Below are 16,846 nucleotides of genomic sequence, written 5' to 3' on the forward strand. Positions count from 1 at the left end.
TGTAAGTGTCCGGTTTCAAAGCACCGGTAGCATTTCTTTTTGTCAATGCAGAGTCTCATTTTGCAGTTGATCCATCCTATTTTAACGCGTTCCTTCTGGAGTATTTTGTTTGCACTTTCTGATGATAGCGTCACATACTCTTTTAGTTGTTCTCGGCTGTTTGGTGCATTATTTAATGATAAATCATTAGATAATGATGCTAATCCTTTAATTGTTGTTGTTATTCCAGGATTTTTAATTTTGTCAATTTCAACTGAATTAATAAAATATGTAATTTTACTAAAAAGATTTCTTATCCCATTATTTACAAAATTTATTCTATCAGAATTAAGTTTATCTAATATATTACCATCTTTATCTTTTGTAATAATTTGACCTCTAATATTAAGTAAACTTTTTGATGGTAATGTTTTAATGTCTTGATTATTAATATTTATTTCTTTCGGTCTTCCATATTCATTTAATAGTATAGAATTAGATAGTAAATGTTCATAAAAGTCATAAGATTCGATACCTTTTTCTTCTTTCTTTATTTAACTAAAAAATATTTAAAAATTTGCTAATATGTTTCCAAAGGAAACCGTTATTTAAAATAATTGTAGCCTTGAATTTAATTGCCTTATCAAATTATAAAAAAACATTATTAATAGAATAATAATTAGTACCATTGAAATGTATTCATTTTGCATTAGTTTATCTATTCCATTTGAAATAATTAAATCTATTTTTAATAATTGATTTTGTTTAACATAATTGTTTTTATCGCAATTTATTTTATTTTCCATTTAAATAATAAATATTTTGTAGTTTTTTAATTAATGAATAAGTATTATAAAATAAGTATTTTAGTTCATTTATATATGTTAAATTTTCTCCACTAAAATCGTCTAGTTTGATATTATTTTCATCAAGTTTAGAAGTTACTTTGGTAGTACTTTCTTTATTTGATAATTTTATTAATAACTTTATACTATTAACTTCATTATAAGATAAAATAATATAAATAATAGCACTGATGACTATTATAACTATTGTTATTATTGCAAGGTTATTTATACAATTTGATTTGTTAGCACATATATTACCCTCAATAAAGATTATGTTGGTTGGTTTAAGGGTGACCCCGCATCGGAGTGCCACATAGACCGCAAGTTGGGTCCGTTGTGTTGCCCTGGAGCTCATTATTTTAAATGATTTCCCCACCTAACCGAGATTTTTATTGTAGACTAGCAAACCCGGCCCGCTTCGCTGGGCACACTAAAATAGAATAGATATGGTTTAGAACAGAAAAGATATGGTTCTCATATTATTTATTTCTTTATTCTTTATTCAAGCGCTTTGGCATAAACAATATTTTTTGTTTTTCTATTTGCTTTAGAGTAAATATATAATGTTGTTGGCTTCCCAACACGTGAACAGCCAACGTATAGTTGACCATGAGTGAATACTGGTTCTTGTAAATTCATCCCGCATATTTCTAAAGTTCACCCTTGTGATTTATTGATAGTTATTGCAAATGCTAAACGAATGGGCAGTTGCAAACGCTTGAATTCAAATGGCAATTCAGGTGGAATCATAGGAATTCTGGGTATTAGAACGTCTTCATTCTTGAATTTGCCAATTAAAATAGTTGCTTGGATAGCATTATTCATCAATCGTTTGACTACTTCATTTTGTTCTTGACGTTCTTCTGATGTCGCGTTATTCCGGGCATTTCTCATGCGCCTATTATTATTTGTCGAACGACCAATATGATTACGTGATTGTCTTGGCATTTGTACTGTAATAAACATGATTGTAATTATGGTATTCTGAGATTTTAAAACATGTTTTTTTTCAATTTTGTGGATTATATTTTCGATGCATATGTGTTTAAAAGCCCAAGTCCACATGGTCAGGATTATTTTATTTTGTTGTGATTTTCTTAAATCATCTCTTTGCTTCTGAAAATTGGTGACAATTTGCATGATAAGACTATTGATTTTTTCATCAAAGTTACGCTTTTTTCGTGCTCTTCTCTTGCATCCTTTAACAATTTCTTTTGTTTTTTCATTTTTTTTACCTTTTTTTCACTCATGGTGCATCGTAGCTTATCGCAAATGAACCGAAAAAATAAATCCACAAAACATAATTTCATTTGAACATTCGGATTTCACATTAAACTCTCAAATTTCGTAAGAAATTACTCACTGTTCCAAAATCCACTCCAAAAAAATTCACAAAAAATGTTTACACTTTGCACTTACGTCTTCTCCTTATGGCGTCCAAATCTGAAAGAAATATTGACACATTGTAACTCACACTGTCAATTTGACAGTTCAGTTCCGCCCCAAGCGTTAAAAAAGTAAACGACATTATGGCTGGTTCAAAGAACGCTGTACGCGTTGCCGGTGTTCCGAATTACAACCAAACTTTACGAAACCCATTTTCAATACTTATTTAACAATGTGTGTAAGTTTGGTTTAATTCGGTGCAAAGACACGGCGGGTTCACGTTTTGGCATATATTTCGAGACCCTAGTCATCAATAGGTATGAAAATTACCCCGTATCAAAGCACTTATCAACAGCTTTCATTTGATACCCATATTGTACATACACAACCAAAGGTTACCCGGGTCCACGTTTTGACCATTTTCCCGGCAATTATTCGAATTTTTCTCACCTTTTAAACCTTCCCTAGACCTCCACGAATAATTCAAGACCAAGATAAGATAAATCCGTTCAGCCGTTCTCGAGTTTTAAGCGAATATAGGGACAGATTTTCACATTTATATATATAGATTTTGGTCAAAGATATTAATTCGTTTCGAGAATTTGATGAGAGATTCGATTTTCAGGTCCGAGAGTACTGAAAGATTGTCAATTGTTGGAGAGCCTAGAAGAGCGAGTCGACTTCTGGCTAGACCGGGACAACTGCACAGCAAATGTCTGCTCGATACTTCCTCATCTTCGTCCTCGCAGTATCTGCACAGGTCGTTTTGAGGAATCCCGAGCCGACGTGCGTGAGTGCCCAAAAGGCAGTGGCCGGTGATAAGAGATATTATATGCCTTAGTTCGTGTTTCGAAAGACTTTTAAGGGTTTTTGTCTGTTTCAGATTGTAGGATGGCCGGAATTGTCTGGTCGTAACGCAAGTAGTTTCCACTCGCCACCTCCGATCAGCAATGCTGTGGAATTCTCGATCGATGAGCATTTTACATGTTGACAGCGGAATGTGGATTGTGGGTAAGTTATTAACATTTGATTGCGCAGCTCCAGCTCCTGCGAGCTCATCAGCTTTGCAGTTACCTTCGAATCCACTGTGACCCGGTATCCAGATAACTTGGACAGAATTCTGAACCCTTATCTCGTTAAGAGATAAGAGACAGGATCGAACCACATCTGAGTGGGTATAAGTGGAGCTGAGTGCTCGAATGGCCGCTTGACTGTCGGTGAAAAAGCGGATATCCTCTAGTGATATTCTATTTTCTAAGAGAGTTTTCGCAGCCTACCAGATAGCGCATACTTCCGCTTGGAATACGCTACAGTAGTCGGGTAATCTAAATGATAGATTGATGTGAGGGGAAATGGAAAATATTCCAAATCCCACTTTGCCGTCTTGTTTTGAACCATCTGTATATATAACACTAGTCTACAAGGAAAAGTATCCGAAATAATTTAAACTAATATCTGCTTCTCTGTCCATGCAAAATTCGGATTGATAACTAAAATTAATTTATTAGTTTGAGTTTTTACGATAATCGTATCTTTCGTGTTTAATGGAACTAGGCCGACAAAATTTAACCAACATTCAGACCCAGAAACCAGACTATATATTTCCGAAGGTTTATGATCCGCTGAATCCAAATCTGGCCTCAGAATTGCTCTATCAGCTCTGGTTTTCGATATATCCTAACCTAAAAGTGCAAAAAACCCCATTTTTGCCCATATTTGAGGTTATGTAGCCTTGCAGATGTTTTCTTTCACCAAAATTAAAGGATGGCATCTTTAAATACAATCCTTCTTTTTTCAAATGGCGTTTTGTTTGCTCAAATATCATTTTTTTTCGCAGAGATATCGCATTTTGAAATTTTCATGTTTCGAAATTTTCCTACACCTGAAAATCGATTAAGATAACATAGACATGATATAGTCGCTTACTAATTTTCTTGGGTTTGAGGGCCTGAAATATATGGATTAATAGTATGTAAATTTGGAGTTTGTGGGAAAGCCTGCTTGCGGTTATGTGGGTTAGCCTGCTCGCGGTATGATAGGGGTGGTTTCTAGGGGTTAGGGCTGTGTGTGACTCGGTACCCAAAGGTTAGATAGTGTAGGGGTATGGTGAGTCAGCACACTTATGGTGTGAGACAAAATTTTAAGAAAAATAAGACTCAATTCAAGAAAATTAGTAATCGAATATATCATGTCTATGTTATCTTAATCGATTTTCAGGTGTAGGAAAATTTCGAAACATGAAAATTTCAAAATGCGATATCTCTGCGAAAAAAAATGATATTTGAGCAAACAAAACGCCATTTGAAAAAAGAAGGATTGTATTTAAAGATGCTATCCTTTAATTTTGGTGAAAGAAAACATCTGCAAGGCTACATAACCTCAAATATGGGCAAAAATGGGGTTTTTTGCACTTTTAGGTTAGGATATCTCGAAAACCAGAGCTGATAGAGCAATTCTGAGGCCAGATTTGGATTCAGCGCATCATAAACCTTCGGAAATATATAGTCTGGTTTCTGGGTCTGAATGTTGGTTAAATTTTGTCGGCCTGTGTAATCAGAGGGCCATCGATTTCGGTGAGATTTGTCTTCCATTCTTCCCTAGTTGGGAGTGAACAGGAGAATAGCAAGGGTGGTGATGGAAGACTTACATGATAGTCTATGTCGGAAGAGATAGCAGTGTTCCTGTTCAGTATGGCCGAATGGCCAAGATACTTATTCCATTTCGATATAGCATTCATGCGTGTCGCTGCTTTCGCTGCAATCGCTTTGCCAGCCAGATCGATAGGGAACAAGTGAAGCAACGTGTTTAGAGCCTTAGTAGGTGTTGTACTTAAGCATCCTGTTATCAGGAGGCAGGCTGTTCTTTGAACTCGATCAATTGTGGCTACTCCACACCGTTTCTCGAGCGCTGTCCACCATACAACCACACCGTAGAAGAGTATCGGTTTGATGATCGAGGTATATATCCAATAAATGATCCGAGGTGAAAAACCCCAGGTTTTGCCCATAGCTTTCTTACAAGTATAGAGAGCTATGAAAGCTTTTTACATCTGTTTTCGATGTTCAATTTCCAACTCAACTTCCTATCTAGAATAACCCCTAGATATTTAGCTGAATCAGATAGAAGTAATGATTCCCCTTTTAAAGTTATTGTTTGCAGTGGAGGAGATTGTTGTTTCCTATTGAAGAGAACAAGATCTGTCTTTGCTGGATTCGCATTTAGTCCGCATTCGGTGCACCATTTTGACAGAATATTGATTGAGCGTTGCATGAGCTCAGTGAGGGTATTCAGGTGTTTGCCTGACACGCAGAGAGCAATACATCTGCATAGGCTACAACCTTGCAACCTGCTTTTTCGAGATTTACAGCGAGATTCCAGAAAAGGGGTGAAAGTACTCCGCCTTGAGGAGTGCCTTTGACGGCGTACATTCTGATGCGGCTTAACCCAAGCTCTGAAGTGATTATTCTATTTTGGAGCATTTGTTCGATCATCTTTCGGATGGAGTAATTAATACCCAATTTGGCAATTTCAGACAAAATAGCGTTGGGTTCAATATTATTAAAAGCACCTTCTATGTCCATAAATGCGACAAGAGAGTACTCTTTATTGTGAAGGGAAGTTTCCACTGTTTGCACTAGTGAATGAAGTGCCGTTTCAGTCGATTTCCCTTTAGTGTAGGCATGTTGTGCCTTAGAGATCAACTTAGTATCAAGTTGGGTTTTGATTTGCTCATCTAAGACTTTTTCAAAAGCCTTTAAGCAAAAAGAGGTTAGACTAATGGGCCTGAAGTCGTTTGGTTTGCAGTGTGAAGGCTTCCCCGTTTTCAGAATGAATACTACCTTCGATTTCTTCCAAATTGTCGGAAGGTAAGAGAGATTGAAACACTTGTTAAAGATCCTTGTTAACCAAGGCAGTAGAATTTCCAGTCCTTCTTGAAGTTCTGCTGGAATGATGTTGTCAGGACCTGGAGATTATGTTTACTACTGGTATTTTCGAGTGGTATTATTTTTACATACATTTTTGTAATTTTTATTTATATTTAGAATTATTTTCTGTATTTATTAATTAATTTTTTACTTTTTTTTTTAAATATGATATTGAGAAGCTCATCATCAGCAAATTTTCTACTCTTCTTTTTTATAGACACCATTTCATTCTTATCCTCCTCTATTTATTTTTTTAGGTTTATTACGCATTTTTTCATAATTTCTTCTGTTAAATTTTCGATTATGTTTACCATTTTTTGGTTTTTTTCTACTAATTGATTTATTAGATCAGAAGAAACCATTTGTGCATATTCTAATATCATTTTTTCATTTATAACTTCCCTTACTAGTTCTCTACTTGCATCAATGGATGTACAGTTATTATATTATATTATATTACACAGGCCTGCGAAATCTCGCTTTTTTACAGTTTCTAAAACCGTTATGGGTGTTTCCTGAAGGTTTTTTTATGCTGAAAACGAATATGACCTTGAAAATTCTCCAGCACGTCAGGATTTTTGGCAATATGAGGTTAAATAGTTAAAAAATGCAGATTTTGGCCATTTAAAAAAATTTTTTTTGAGCAAGGTAAATTTTTTTTTAATTTTCCATAACGGCATCGCAAAGTACTACTCTTCAGTTTTAAAATCCATTTTTAAAAATATGTTTGCGATTAATATAAAAAAAGTTATACTATTTTGAATTCGCCCTTTACAGGGGCGTTAGAGAGTTAGAAAGGTTGAATTTGCATATCTAAAAGTCTCTAATTCAAAATAGAATAACTTTTTTTATATTAACCGTAAACATATTTTTAAAAAATGACCTTAAAGCTTAAGAGTGGTACTTTCAAGGTCATATTCGTTTTCTGCATAAAAAAACCTTCAGGAAACACCCATAGCGGTTTTAGAATCTGCAAAAAAGCGAGATTTCGCAGGTCTGTATAATTAAACAACACAGCAGTTGTTACCTCATTTTGTTTAGACGTATCAATGCATATAATTAGATATTCTTTTAAAAATGTATCATAATTAACTATTGGTAAATTATTTATACTAGAACCATAAAATGAATTTTTAAAATCTAGAAACATATTATATAATGTATCAAATTTATTTTGATTAATAGATAGTTCCATATCATAGTTTGGATATCTATTTGTATTTAATTTAACTACAACGTTTTCTAAATAACAATGGTCAAATTTACTATTGTTTTTATAATTATTCTGATTTCTTAATGTTTGAAATGTAATAAGAAAATATCTAGGTTTCGCACTAGATGATGTTATATTCCAAGTATGATTAATTCAAAAATTTGAAATTTTTGTAATCATCAAAAAATCCTATTAATATACACAAAGGAATGCTAACAGAAAAATAGACTTTCTTATTACAAACACTACCTTTATTTACTATACAATTTGCCAACCACCATTATTTAATGATTAGTTAGTTTTTTTTTTGTTTTTTTGGTGGGTGAGGTAGGGTTCAACATGCCTTCGCACTTACGGCGCCCGTCGTCTACTGCGTCGTGTGGAGTGGCCACTAAAACAGTCCCGCCTCCTCTCCTGGGGAGACTCCCCTCCCGGAACTGTTTGGTACATTACTTCGGGAGGGCCCAGAACGGTGTCCATGAAAGGTACCAATTCTATTCACCCACGTCTGGGTGCACCATATTTGTAGCCACCATTTATGCTATAGGCTCGTCTTCTTGTGTCTCTATCTGCGGGGCTTCATGTTGTCGGCTTATCTTCTAGTCAGATATATTAGCATGTCGGTTAGTCATCTCTGTCCATGTCAAGTTTTTAGGACTCGCTCTATATACGTGCGAATAATTTGCCAATTTTCTGCGCTTTCTATCATTTCATCAGTTATGTTATCAGCTCTTAAGGGGCCTAGTCTGCCTTCGACAGCTTTGCGATCTAGTTTCCGTCTCTCACATTTGAAGAAAGTGTGATATGCGTCGTCAATAAGTGCATCTCCGGAGATGTATTTAGTGGTTTCTGACTTGCCTATTTTGTTAAGGTATTTATAAAAATATCCATGTCCAGATAGCATCTGCGTAGTATAATAGTTTACCTCGCTGAACTGTCTTTTATACCATTTGTCTAGATTTGGTATAAGTCTCTTCGTACATCTGCCTTTTGTCTCTGACTCCCATCGCTCTTGCCATATTTGCAGTGTATGTGCTCTAATTTGCTGCTTTGCCCTCGTTTTAGTGCGGGCGCGTGTGTAGTCTCATATGGCGTTTGTCTCGCTCTTTTTAAAACTCTATAAATCTTTTCGCTCTCTCGCTAGCAGTTCTATAGGTATCGTGCCGCTAATAATGAGTACTGCTGCTTCTGATACCGTGCGATAAGCTGAAGCAACACGGAGGGCGGCGGTTCTTTGGGCCTTGGACAGGATCTTGCGGCGACACTCAGTTTTAAGTGTGTCCGCCCATACTTCACATCCGTATAGTAAAATGGGTACCATGGTGTCCGTGAGCGGCTTCCGCCTGCTTGCGATGGGTCCTCCGATGTTAGCCATTAGTCTTGATAGCCTTGAGATTGTTTTGGTGGATTTTTTAGCAGCGTACTGGATTTGTGCCCAGTATGTCAGCTTGTGGTCGGGTTTGATGCCCAGATATTTCACCACTTTTGAGGTTGTTTTGTTCTGTGTGTAGACTGGCATTGTCACCTCTACAGGAATGCGCGCTCTCGTGAATAGTATCAGCTCTGTTTTTTCCGGAGCTAAGCTAAGGTCTTGCGAATCGAGCCATGTCTTGATTTTTGTCATCGTTTGTGTAAATTTCCGCCTTGCTGCGTCTAAATCCCGTGCGGTAATTACTGCTGCAACATCGTCCGCGTATCCTACTAGATAGCAATCGTCGGAGAGGATGCCGTCATAACCATGGACCCTTGGGCCGCGCCAGAGGTTATCATTTTTGTCCATTGTTCTCTTCTTGTACCATAAATGAGTACGTGGTCTTTGAGGTAGGTTAGGTTAGGTTGAAGCGGTTGTCTTATGGGACACACTCAGGCTCATAGCCCATTGTGATGCCGCGTGGGGGAGCTTTCCCTATTTCTCCTAAAACCATTGTGCGCTTTTCAAAAACTTTAGAAGATCTCCTATTTCTGTGGAACTGAGGTCTTCCAATTCGTTAAAAAATTGTTTGCCTAGAATAGCAAATCTCCGTCTGGATAGAGCAGGACAATGGCACAGAAGGTGCAAGATTGTCTCCTCCTCTTCCTCATCGTGACAACTTCTACAGAAGTCGTGTGCTTGCACACCCATCCTTTGGGCGTGCCTGCCTATTAGGCAATGTCCCGTTATGACTGAAATCAGTGTGCTAAGATTGTGTTTATTTTGGCTTAGCCAAGATTCTGTGCGTTTAGCACTAAGAGTCGGCCACAGTTGATGGGCGATTTTGCAGGTGGCTTCATTGCGCCATCTTGCGTTTGCTTTCCTTACGATTCCTTCAAGGATAAGTAGCTTACATGTTTGTAAGGGAATGCCTATGTCGTTGTCTATGCACTCATCGGTCAACTTGGTGCCGAGTCTCGCTAGTTCATCGGCTCTACAGTTGCCCTCAATGTCGCGATGGCCAGGAACCCATATTATCCTTAGGAGAAATGACTCAGCCATCTCGTTAAGAGATGTGCGGCATTTCATGGCTACCTTGGAGGTTGTCGACTGTTTTGTGAGGGATTTTATCGCCGCCTGGCTGTCAGTGAAAATGTAGATGTCCTTTCCGGATATCGCATCACACTGTACCAGTGTCGCGGTTTTCGTTATTGCCATCAGTTCGGCCTGAAAGACACTACAGTAGTCGGGGAGCCGAAAACTGAAGGAGATCCCCAGATGCTCGGAGTATACACCTCCGCCCACCCTTCCCTCGAGCTTTGAGCCATCTGTGCATACATGGATAGACTCGCCCTGTCTTACATCGTCCCGTTCCCACTCTTCCCTTGAGGGTAGGAGGGTCGTGAACGATGTAATGGCAAGTGTGGGCGGGAGTGCATAGTCCACCAATCCGGGAATCTCCGAAGTGCCAGCCAGGATTTTGCCGTGACCGTAGCTCTTATTTGACCACTTGCTTAGAGTGTTCAGCCTTATTGCCGTGCTGCGCGCGATATATTTTGCTTGCAAATCTACTGGCAGGAAGTTTAATGTCGCATATAATGCTTTCGATGGTGTGGTTGACATCGCGCCAGTTATGAGAACAGATGCTAGTCTTTGAACCTTGTCAAGTTTTTTGATGTTCACCCCCTTCTCAAGGGCATTCCACCATATTACAATGCCATAGTAGAGAATAGGCCTAACCACTGCTGTGTACAGCCAGTGTACCATTCTGGGTTCCAGTCCCCATCTCTTTCCAATTAGCCTTCCGCAGGAGTACAACGCCATCATGGATTTGCGTACTCTATCTGCGACTGTGGGCCCCCAATTTAGCTTTCTATCCAGTCTTTGAGGTAGCTGCGGATCATCTTCATCAGGGTTTGGGGTATTTTGAACCGCTTCTCCAATACGTCTATCATATTTTTCCACTTTGCGCTGTTGAAAGCGTTCTTTACATCGATTGTAGCGAGAAGCACGATTGGTCGGGAAAATGATTTATGCTCCGTGCTTTTACTATGCTCTTTACTACATCCTCAATTGCTCCAATTGTGGACCTTCGCGGTATAAAGCCGTGTTGCCTATCCGAGAGGCCTCCCGATTCGCTTATCGCTGTTGCCATTCGTGGTTTCAGCATTTTTTCTAGCAGCTTCCCTGCCCATTTGCTTATGAGGACTAACTTTTGTCTCTTCCAAATTGTTGGAAAAGTTCCTTCATATAACCAGACATTGTACATGTGGAGAAGCGTTTGTGGGCGCTCAACTGCAATAATTTTCAAAACCTCCGATGGAATCCCGTCAGGACCTGGCCCTTTGTTATTTTTGAGAGTTGTATGTATGGGGAAGAGTGTATTCACTATGTTTTCCATAGTGGCTTCGCTTAGTTCAGGAGGTGGCTGCCTTGTTCCGAGCTTGTTTAGCAGGGATTTTGGTTTATATCCCATTTTTCTTTCTTGCTTTTCAGGATGGCCGTCTTTAGGGTGCTTTTTGCAGCTTTGTGTTCGGCGTGCTCTGCTGCAGTGGGAGTGGTTCTTCGTGCTCTTGTATACTTCCTTCTCTTGCTGATGCACGTACGCCTCAGATCGCGGATTTCGTTTGTCCACCAGTACCCGGACTTCTTCGGGTGTGCACTTTTTATCTTGGGCATTGCTGCTGAGCCCGCTTGCGTTATCCTTCGCACATCGTACGGAGCCTAGCCTATGACCTGTGTCAGAAAGACCTTTATTTCGGTCCTCTAATTTTGTGTCCTGGCATCCCGCATCGTATACACAGTCCTTTACCCTTTCTATCAGCCCCTTTACACTGCCATTGTAACTGTCCGGTTTCAAAGCACCGGTAGCATTTCTTTTTGCAGAGTCATTTCAACGCAGAGTCTCATTTTGCAGTTGATCCATCCTATTTTAACGCGTTCGTTCTGGAGTATTTTGTTTGCACTTTCTGATGATAGCGTCACATACTCTTTTAGTTGTTCTCGGCTGTTTGGTGCATTATTTAATGATAAATCATTAGATAATGATGCTAATCCTTTAATTGTTGTTGTTATTCCAGGATTTTCAATTTTGTCAATTTCAACTGAATTAATAAAATATGTAATTTTACTAAAAAGATTTCTTATCCCATTATTTACAAAATTTATTCTATCAAGATTAAGTTTATCTAATATATTACCATCTTTATCTTTTGCAATAATTTGACCTCTAATATTAAGTAAACTTTTTGATGGTAATGTTTTAATGTCTTGATTATTAATATTTATTTCTATCGGTCTTCCATATTCATTTAATAGTGTAGAATTAGATAGTAAATGTTCATAAAAGTCAAAAGATTCGATACCTTTTTCTTCTTTCTTTATTTAACTAAAAAATATTTCAAAACTTGCTAATATGTTTCCAAAGGAAACCGTTCTTTAAAATAATTGTAGCCTTGAATTTAATTGCCTTATCAAATTATAAAAAAACATTATTAATAGAATAATAATTAGTACCATTGAAATGTATTCATTTTGCATTAGTTTATCTATTCCATTTGAAATAATTAAATCTATTTTTAATAATTGATTTTGTTTAACATAATTGTTTTTATCGCAATTTATTTTATTTTCCATTTAAATAATAAATATTTTGTATTTTTTTAATTAATGAATAAGTTTATATAATAAGTCTTTTAGTTCATTTATATATGTTAAATTTTCTCCACTAAAATCGTCTAGTTTGATATTATTTTCATCAAGTTTAGAAGTTACTTTGGTAGTACTTTCTTTATTTGATAATTTTATTAATAACTTTATACTATTAACTTCATTATACGATAAAATAATATGAATAATAGCACTGATGACTATTATAACTATTGTTATTATTGCAATGTTATTTATACAATTTGATTTGTTAGCACATATATTACCCTCAATAAAGATTATGTTTACTACTGGTATTTTCGAGTGGTATTATTTTTACATACATTTTTGTAATTTTTATTTATATTTAGAATTATTTTCTGTATTTATTAATTAATTGTATATTTTTTTTAAATATCATATTGAAAAGTTCATCACCAGTTAATTTTCTACTCTTCTTTTTTATAGATGGCATTTCATTCTTATCCTCCTCTATTTATTTTTTTAGGTTTATTACGCATTTTTTCATAATTTCTTCTGTTAAATTTTCGATTATGTTTACCATTTTTTGGTTTTTCTCTACTAATTGATTTATTAGATCAGAAGAAACCATTTGTGCATATTCTAATATCATTTTTTCATTTATAACTTCCCTTACTAGTTCTCTACTTGCATCAATGGATGTACAGTTATTATATTCTATTATATTACACAGGCCTGCGAAATCTCGCTTTTTTACAGTTTCTAAAACCGCTATGGGTGTTTCCTGAAGGTTTTTTTATGCTGAAAACGAATATGACCTTGAAAATTCTCCAGCACGTCAGGATTTTTGGCAATATGAGGTTAAATAGTTAAAAAATGCAGATTTTGGCCATTTAAAAAAATTTTTTTTGAGCAAGGTAAATTTTTTTTTAATTTTCCATAACGGCATCGCAAAGTACTACTCTTCAGTTTTAAAATCCATTTTTAAAAATATTTTTGCCATTAATATAAAAAAAGTTATACTATTTTGAATTCGCCCTTTACAGGGGCGTTAGAGAGTTAGAAAGGTTGAATTTGCATATCTAAAAGTCTCTAATTCAAAATAGAATAACTTTTTTTATATTAATCGTAAAAATATTTTTAAAAAAGGACCTTAAAGCTAAAGAGTAGTACTTTGCGATGCCGTTGTGGAAAATTACAAAAAAATTTACCTTGCTCTAAAAAAAATTTTTTAAATGGCCAAAATCTGCATTTTTTAACTATTGTATTTAACCTCAAATTGCCATAAAATCCTGACGTGCTGGAGAATCTTTAAGGTCATATTTGTTTTCAGCATAAAAAAACCTTGAGGAAACACCCATAGCGGTTTTAGAAACTGTAAAAAAGCGAGATTTCGCAGGCCTGTGTAATTAAACAATGAACAGTTGTATTTGCTGGAAAATTTTCTGTCTATTTAAACTCAATTTTAATATCAACAGCAGCCTTTTTAATTACCTCATTTTGTTTAGACGTATCAATGCATATAATTGGATATTCTTTTAAAAATGTATCATAATTAACTATTGGTAAATTATTTATACTAGAACCATTATATGAATTTTTAAAATCTAGAAACATATTATATAATGTATCAAATTTATTGTGATTAATAGATAGTTGCATATCATAGTGTGGATATCTATTTGTATTTAATTTAACTAAAACATTTTCTAAATAACAATGGTCAAATTTACTATTGTTTTTATAATTATTCTGATTTCTTAATGTTTGAAATGTAATAAGAAAATATCTAGGTTTAGCACTAGATGATGTTATATTCCAAGTATAAGTCTTTACAGCTGGAATTGCAGAAGTACAATAATATCTCCAATTCCTAAAATACATTTGAAAATTTGTATTATTTGAAATATTTTTATTAATTTCATGATTAACTTCAACTGAAAATTTAACATGAGGCATTCTGCATTCTACTTGATTCAAATCAATAGAAAAAGTATGATCACTTAAACTACCATCAATAATTAAACAATTTGTATCATCATTTGATCTTACAATATTAATTCTAATTTTTGATTAATTCAAAAATTTGAAATTTTTGTAATCATCAAAAAATCCTATTAATATACACAAAGGAATGCTAACAGAAAAATAGCCTTTCTTTTTACAAACACTACCTTTATTTACTATACAATTTGCCAACCACCATTATTTAATGATTAATTACAATAGTTTTTTTTTGTTTGTTTTTTTGGTGGGTGAGGTAGGGTTGAAAATGCATTCGCACTTACAGCGCCCGTCGTCTACTGCGTCGTGCGGTGTGGCCACTAAAACAGTCCCTCCTCCTCTCCTAGGGAGACTCCCCTCCCGGAACTGTTTGGTACATTACTTCGGGAGGGCCCAGAACGGTGTCCATGAAAGGTACCAATTCTATTCACCCACGTCTGTGTCCACCATATTTGTAGCCATCATTTATGCTATAGGCTCGTCTTCTTGTGTCTCTATCTGCGGGGCTTCATGTTGTCGGCTTAGCTTCTAGTCAGATATATTAGCATGCCGGTTAGGCATCTCTGTCCATGTCAAGTTTTTAGGACTCGCTCTATATACATGCGAATAATTTGCCAATTTTCTGCGCTTTCTATCATTTAATCAGTTATGTTATCAGCTCTTAAGGCGCCTAGTCTGCCTTCGACAGCTTTGCGATCTAGTTTCCGTCTCTCACATTTGAAGAAAGTGTGATCTGCGTCGTCAATAAGTGCATCTCCGGAGATGTATTTAGTGGTTTCTGACTTGCCTATTTTGTTAAGGTATTTATAAAAATATCCATGTCCAGATAGCATCTGTGTAGTACAATAGTGTACCTCGCTGAACTGTCTTTTATACCATTTGTCTAGATTTGGTATAAGTCTCTTAGTACATCTGCCTTTGGTCTCTGACTCCCATCGCTCTTGCCATATTTGCAGTGTATGTGCTCTAATTTGCTGATTTGCCCTCGTTTTAGTGCGGGCGCGTGTGTAGTCTCATATGGCGTTTGTCTCGCTCTTTTTAAAATTCTATAGTTCTTTTCGCTCTCTCGCTAGCAGATCTATAGGTATCGTGCCGCTAATAATGAGTACTGCTGCTTCTGATAACGTGCGATAAGCTGAAGCAACACGGAGGGCGGCGGTTCTTTGGGCCTTGGACAGGATCTTGCGGCTACACTCAGTTTTAAGTGTGTCCGCCCATACTTCACATCCGTATAGTAAAAAGGGTACCATCGTGTCCGTGAGCGGCTTCCGCCTGCTTGCGATGGGTCCTCCGATGTTAGCCATTAGTCTTGATAGCCTTGAGATTGTTTTGGTGGATTTTTGAGCAGCATACTGGATTTGTGCCCAGTATGTCAGCTTGTGGTCGGGTTTGATGCCCAGATATTTCACCACTTTTGAGGTTGTTTTGTTCTGTGTGTAGACTGGCATTGTCACCTCTACAGGAATGCGCGCTCTCGTGAATAGTATCAGTTCTGTTTTTTCCGGAGCTAAGCTAAGGTCTTGCGAATCGAGCCATGTCTTGATTTTTGTCATCGTTTGTGTAAATTTCCGCCTTGCTGCGTCTAAATCCCGTGCGGTAATTACTGCTGCAACATCGTCCGCGTATCCTACTAGATAGACACCGTCGGGCATGTCGATGGAGATGGATGAGATAAGATTGGATAGATGAGATGGATAAGATTCGATACCTTTTTCTTCTTTCTTTATTTAACTAAAAAATATTTCAAAATTTGCTAATATGTTTCCAAAGGAAACCGTTATTTAAAATAATTGTAGCCTTGTATTTAATTGCCTTATCAAATTATAAAAAAACATTATTAATAGAATAATAATTAGTACCATTGAAATGTATTCATTTTGCATTAGTTTATCTATTCCATTTGAAATAATTAAATCTATTTTTAATAATTGATTTTGTTTAACATAATTGTTTTTATCGCAATTTATTTTATTTTCCATTTAAATAATAAATATTTTGTAGTTTTTTAATTAATGAATAAGTATTATAAAATAAGTATTTTAGTTCATTTATATATGTTAAATTTTCTCCACTAAAATCGTGTAGTTTGATATTATTTTCATCAAGTTTAGAAGTTATTTTGGTAGTACTTTCTTTATTTGATAATTTTATTAATAACTTTATACTATTAACTTCATTATAAGATAAAATAATATAAATAATAGCACTGATGACTATTATAACTATTGTTATTATTGCAATGTTATTTATACAATTTGATTTGTTAGCACATATATTACCCTCAATAAAGATTATGTTTACTACTGGTATTTTCGAGAGGTATTATTTTTACATACATTTTTGTAATTTTTATTTATATTTAAAATTATTTTCAAGTTCATCATCAGTTAATTTTCTACTCTTCTTTTTTATAGATGGCATTTCATTTTTATCCTCCTCTATTAATTTT

The 16,846-nt window shown here is 35.7% G+C and overlaps 1 protein-coding gene across 1 annotated transcript; it reads right to left on the reverse strand.

Moving 5' to 3' along the window:
• Positions 1-15,443: 15,443 nt before the first annotated feature.
• Positions 15,444-16,049, reverse strand: LOC128869713 (uncharacterized). Its single transcript, XM_054112319.1, has one exon. It carries the CDS (start codon positions 16,047-16,049, stop codon positions 15,444-15,446), a length of 606 nt encoding a protein of 201 aa, XP_053968294.1.
• Positions 16,050-16,846: the final 797 nt, after the last annotated feature.

The sequence above is a fragment of the Anastrepha ludens genome, chromosome X (genome assembly GCF_028408465.1).
Source record: "Anastrepha ludens isolate Willacy chromosome X, idAnaLude1.1, whole genome shotgun sequence".
Lineage (NCBI taxonomy): Eukaryota > Metazoa > Arthropoda > Insecta > Diptera > Tephritidae > Anastrepha > Anastrepha ludens.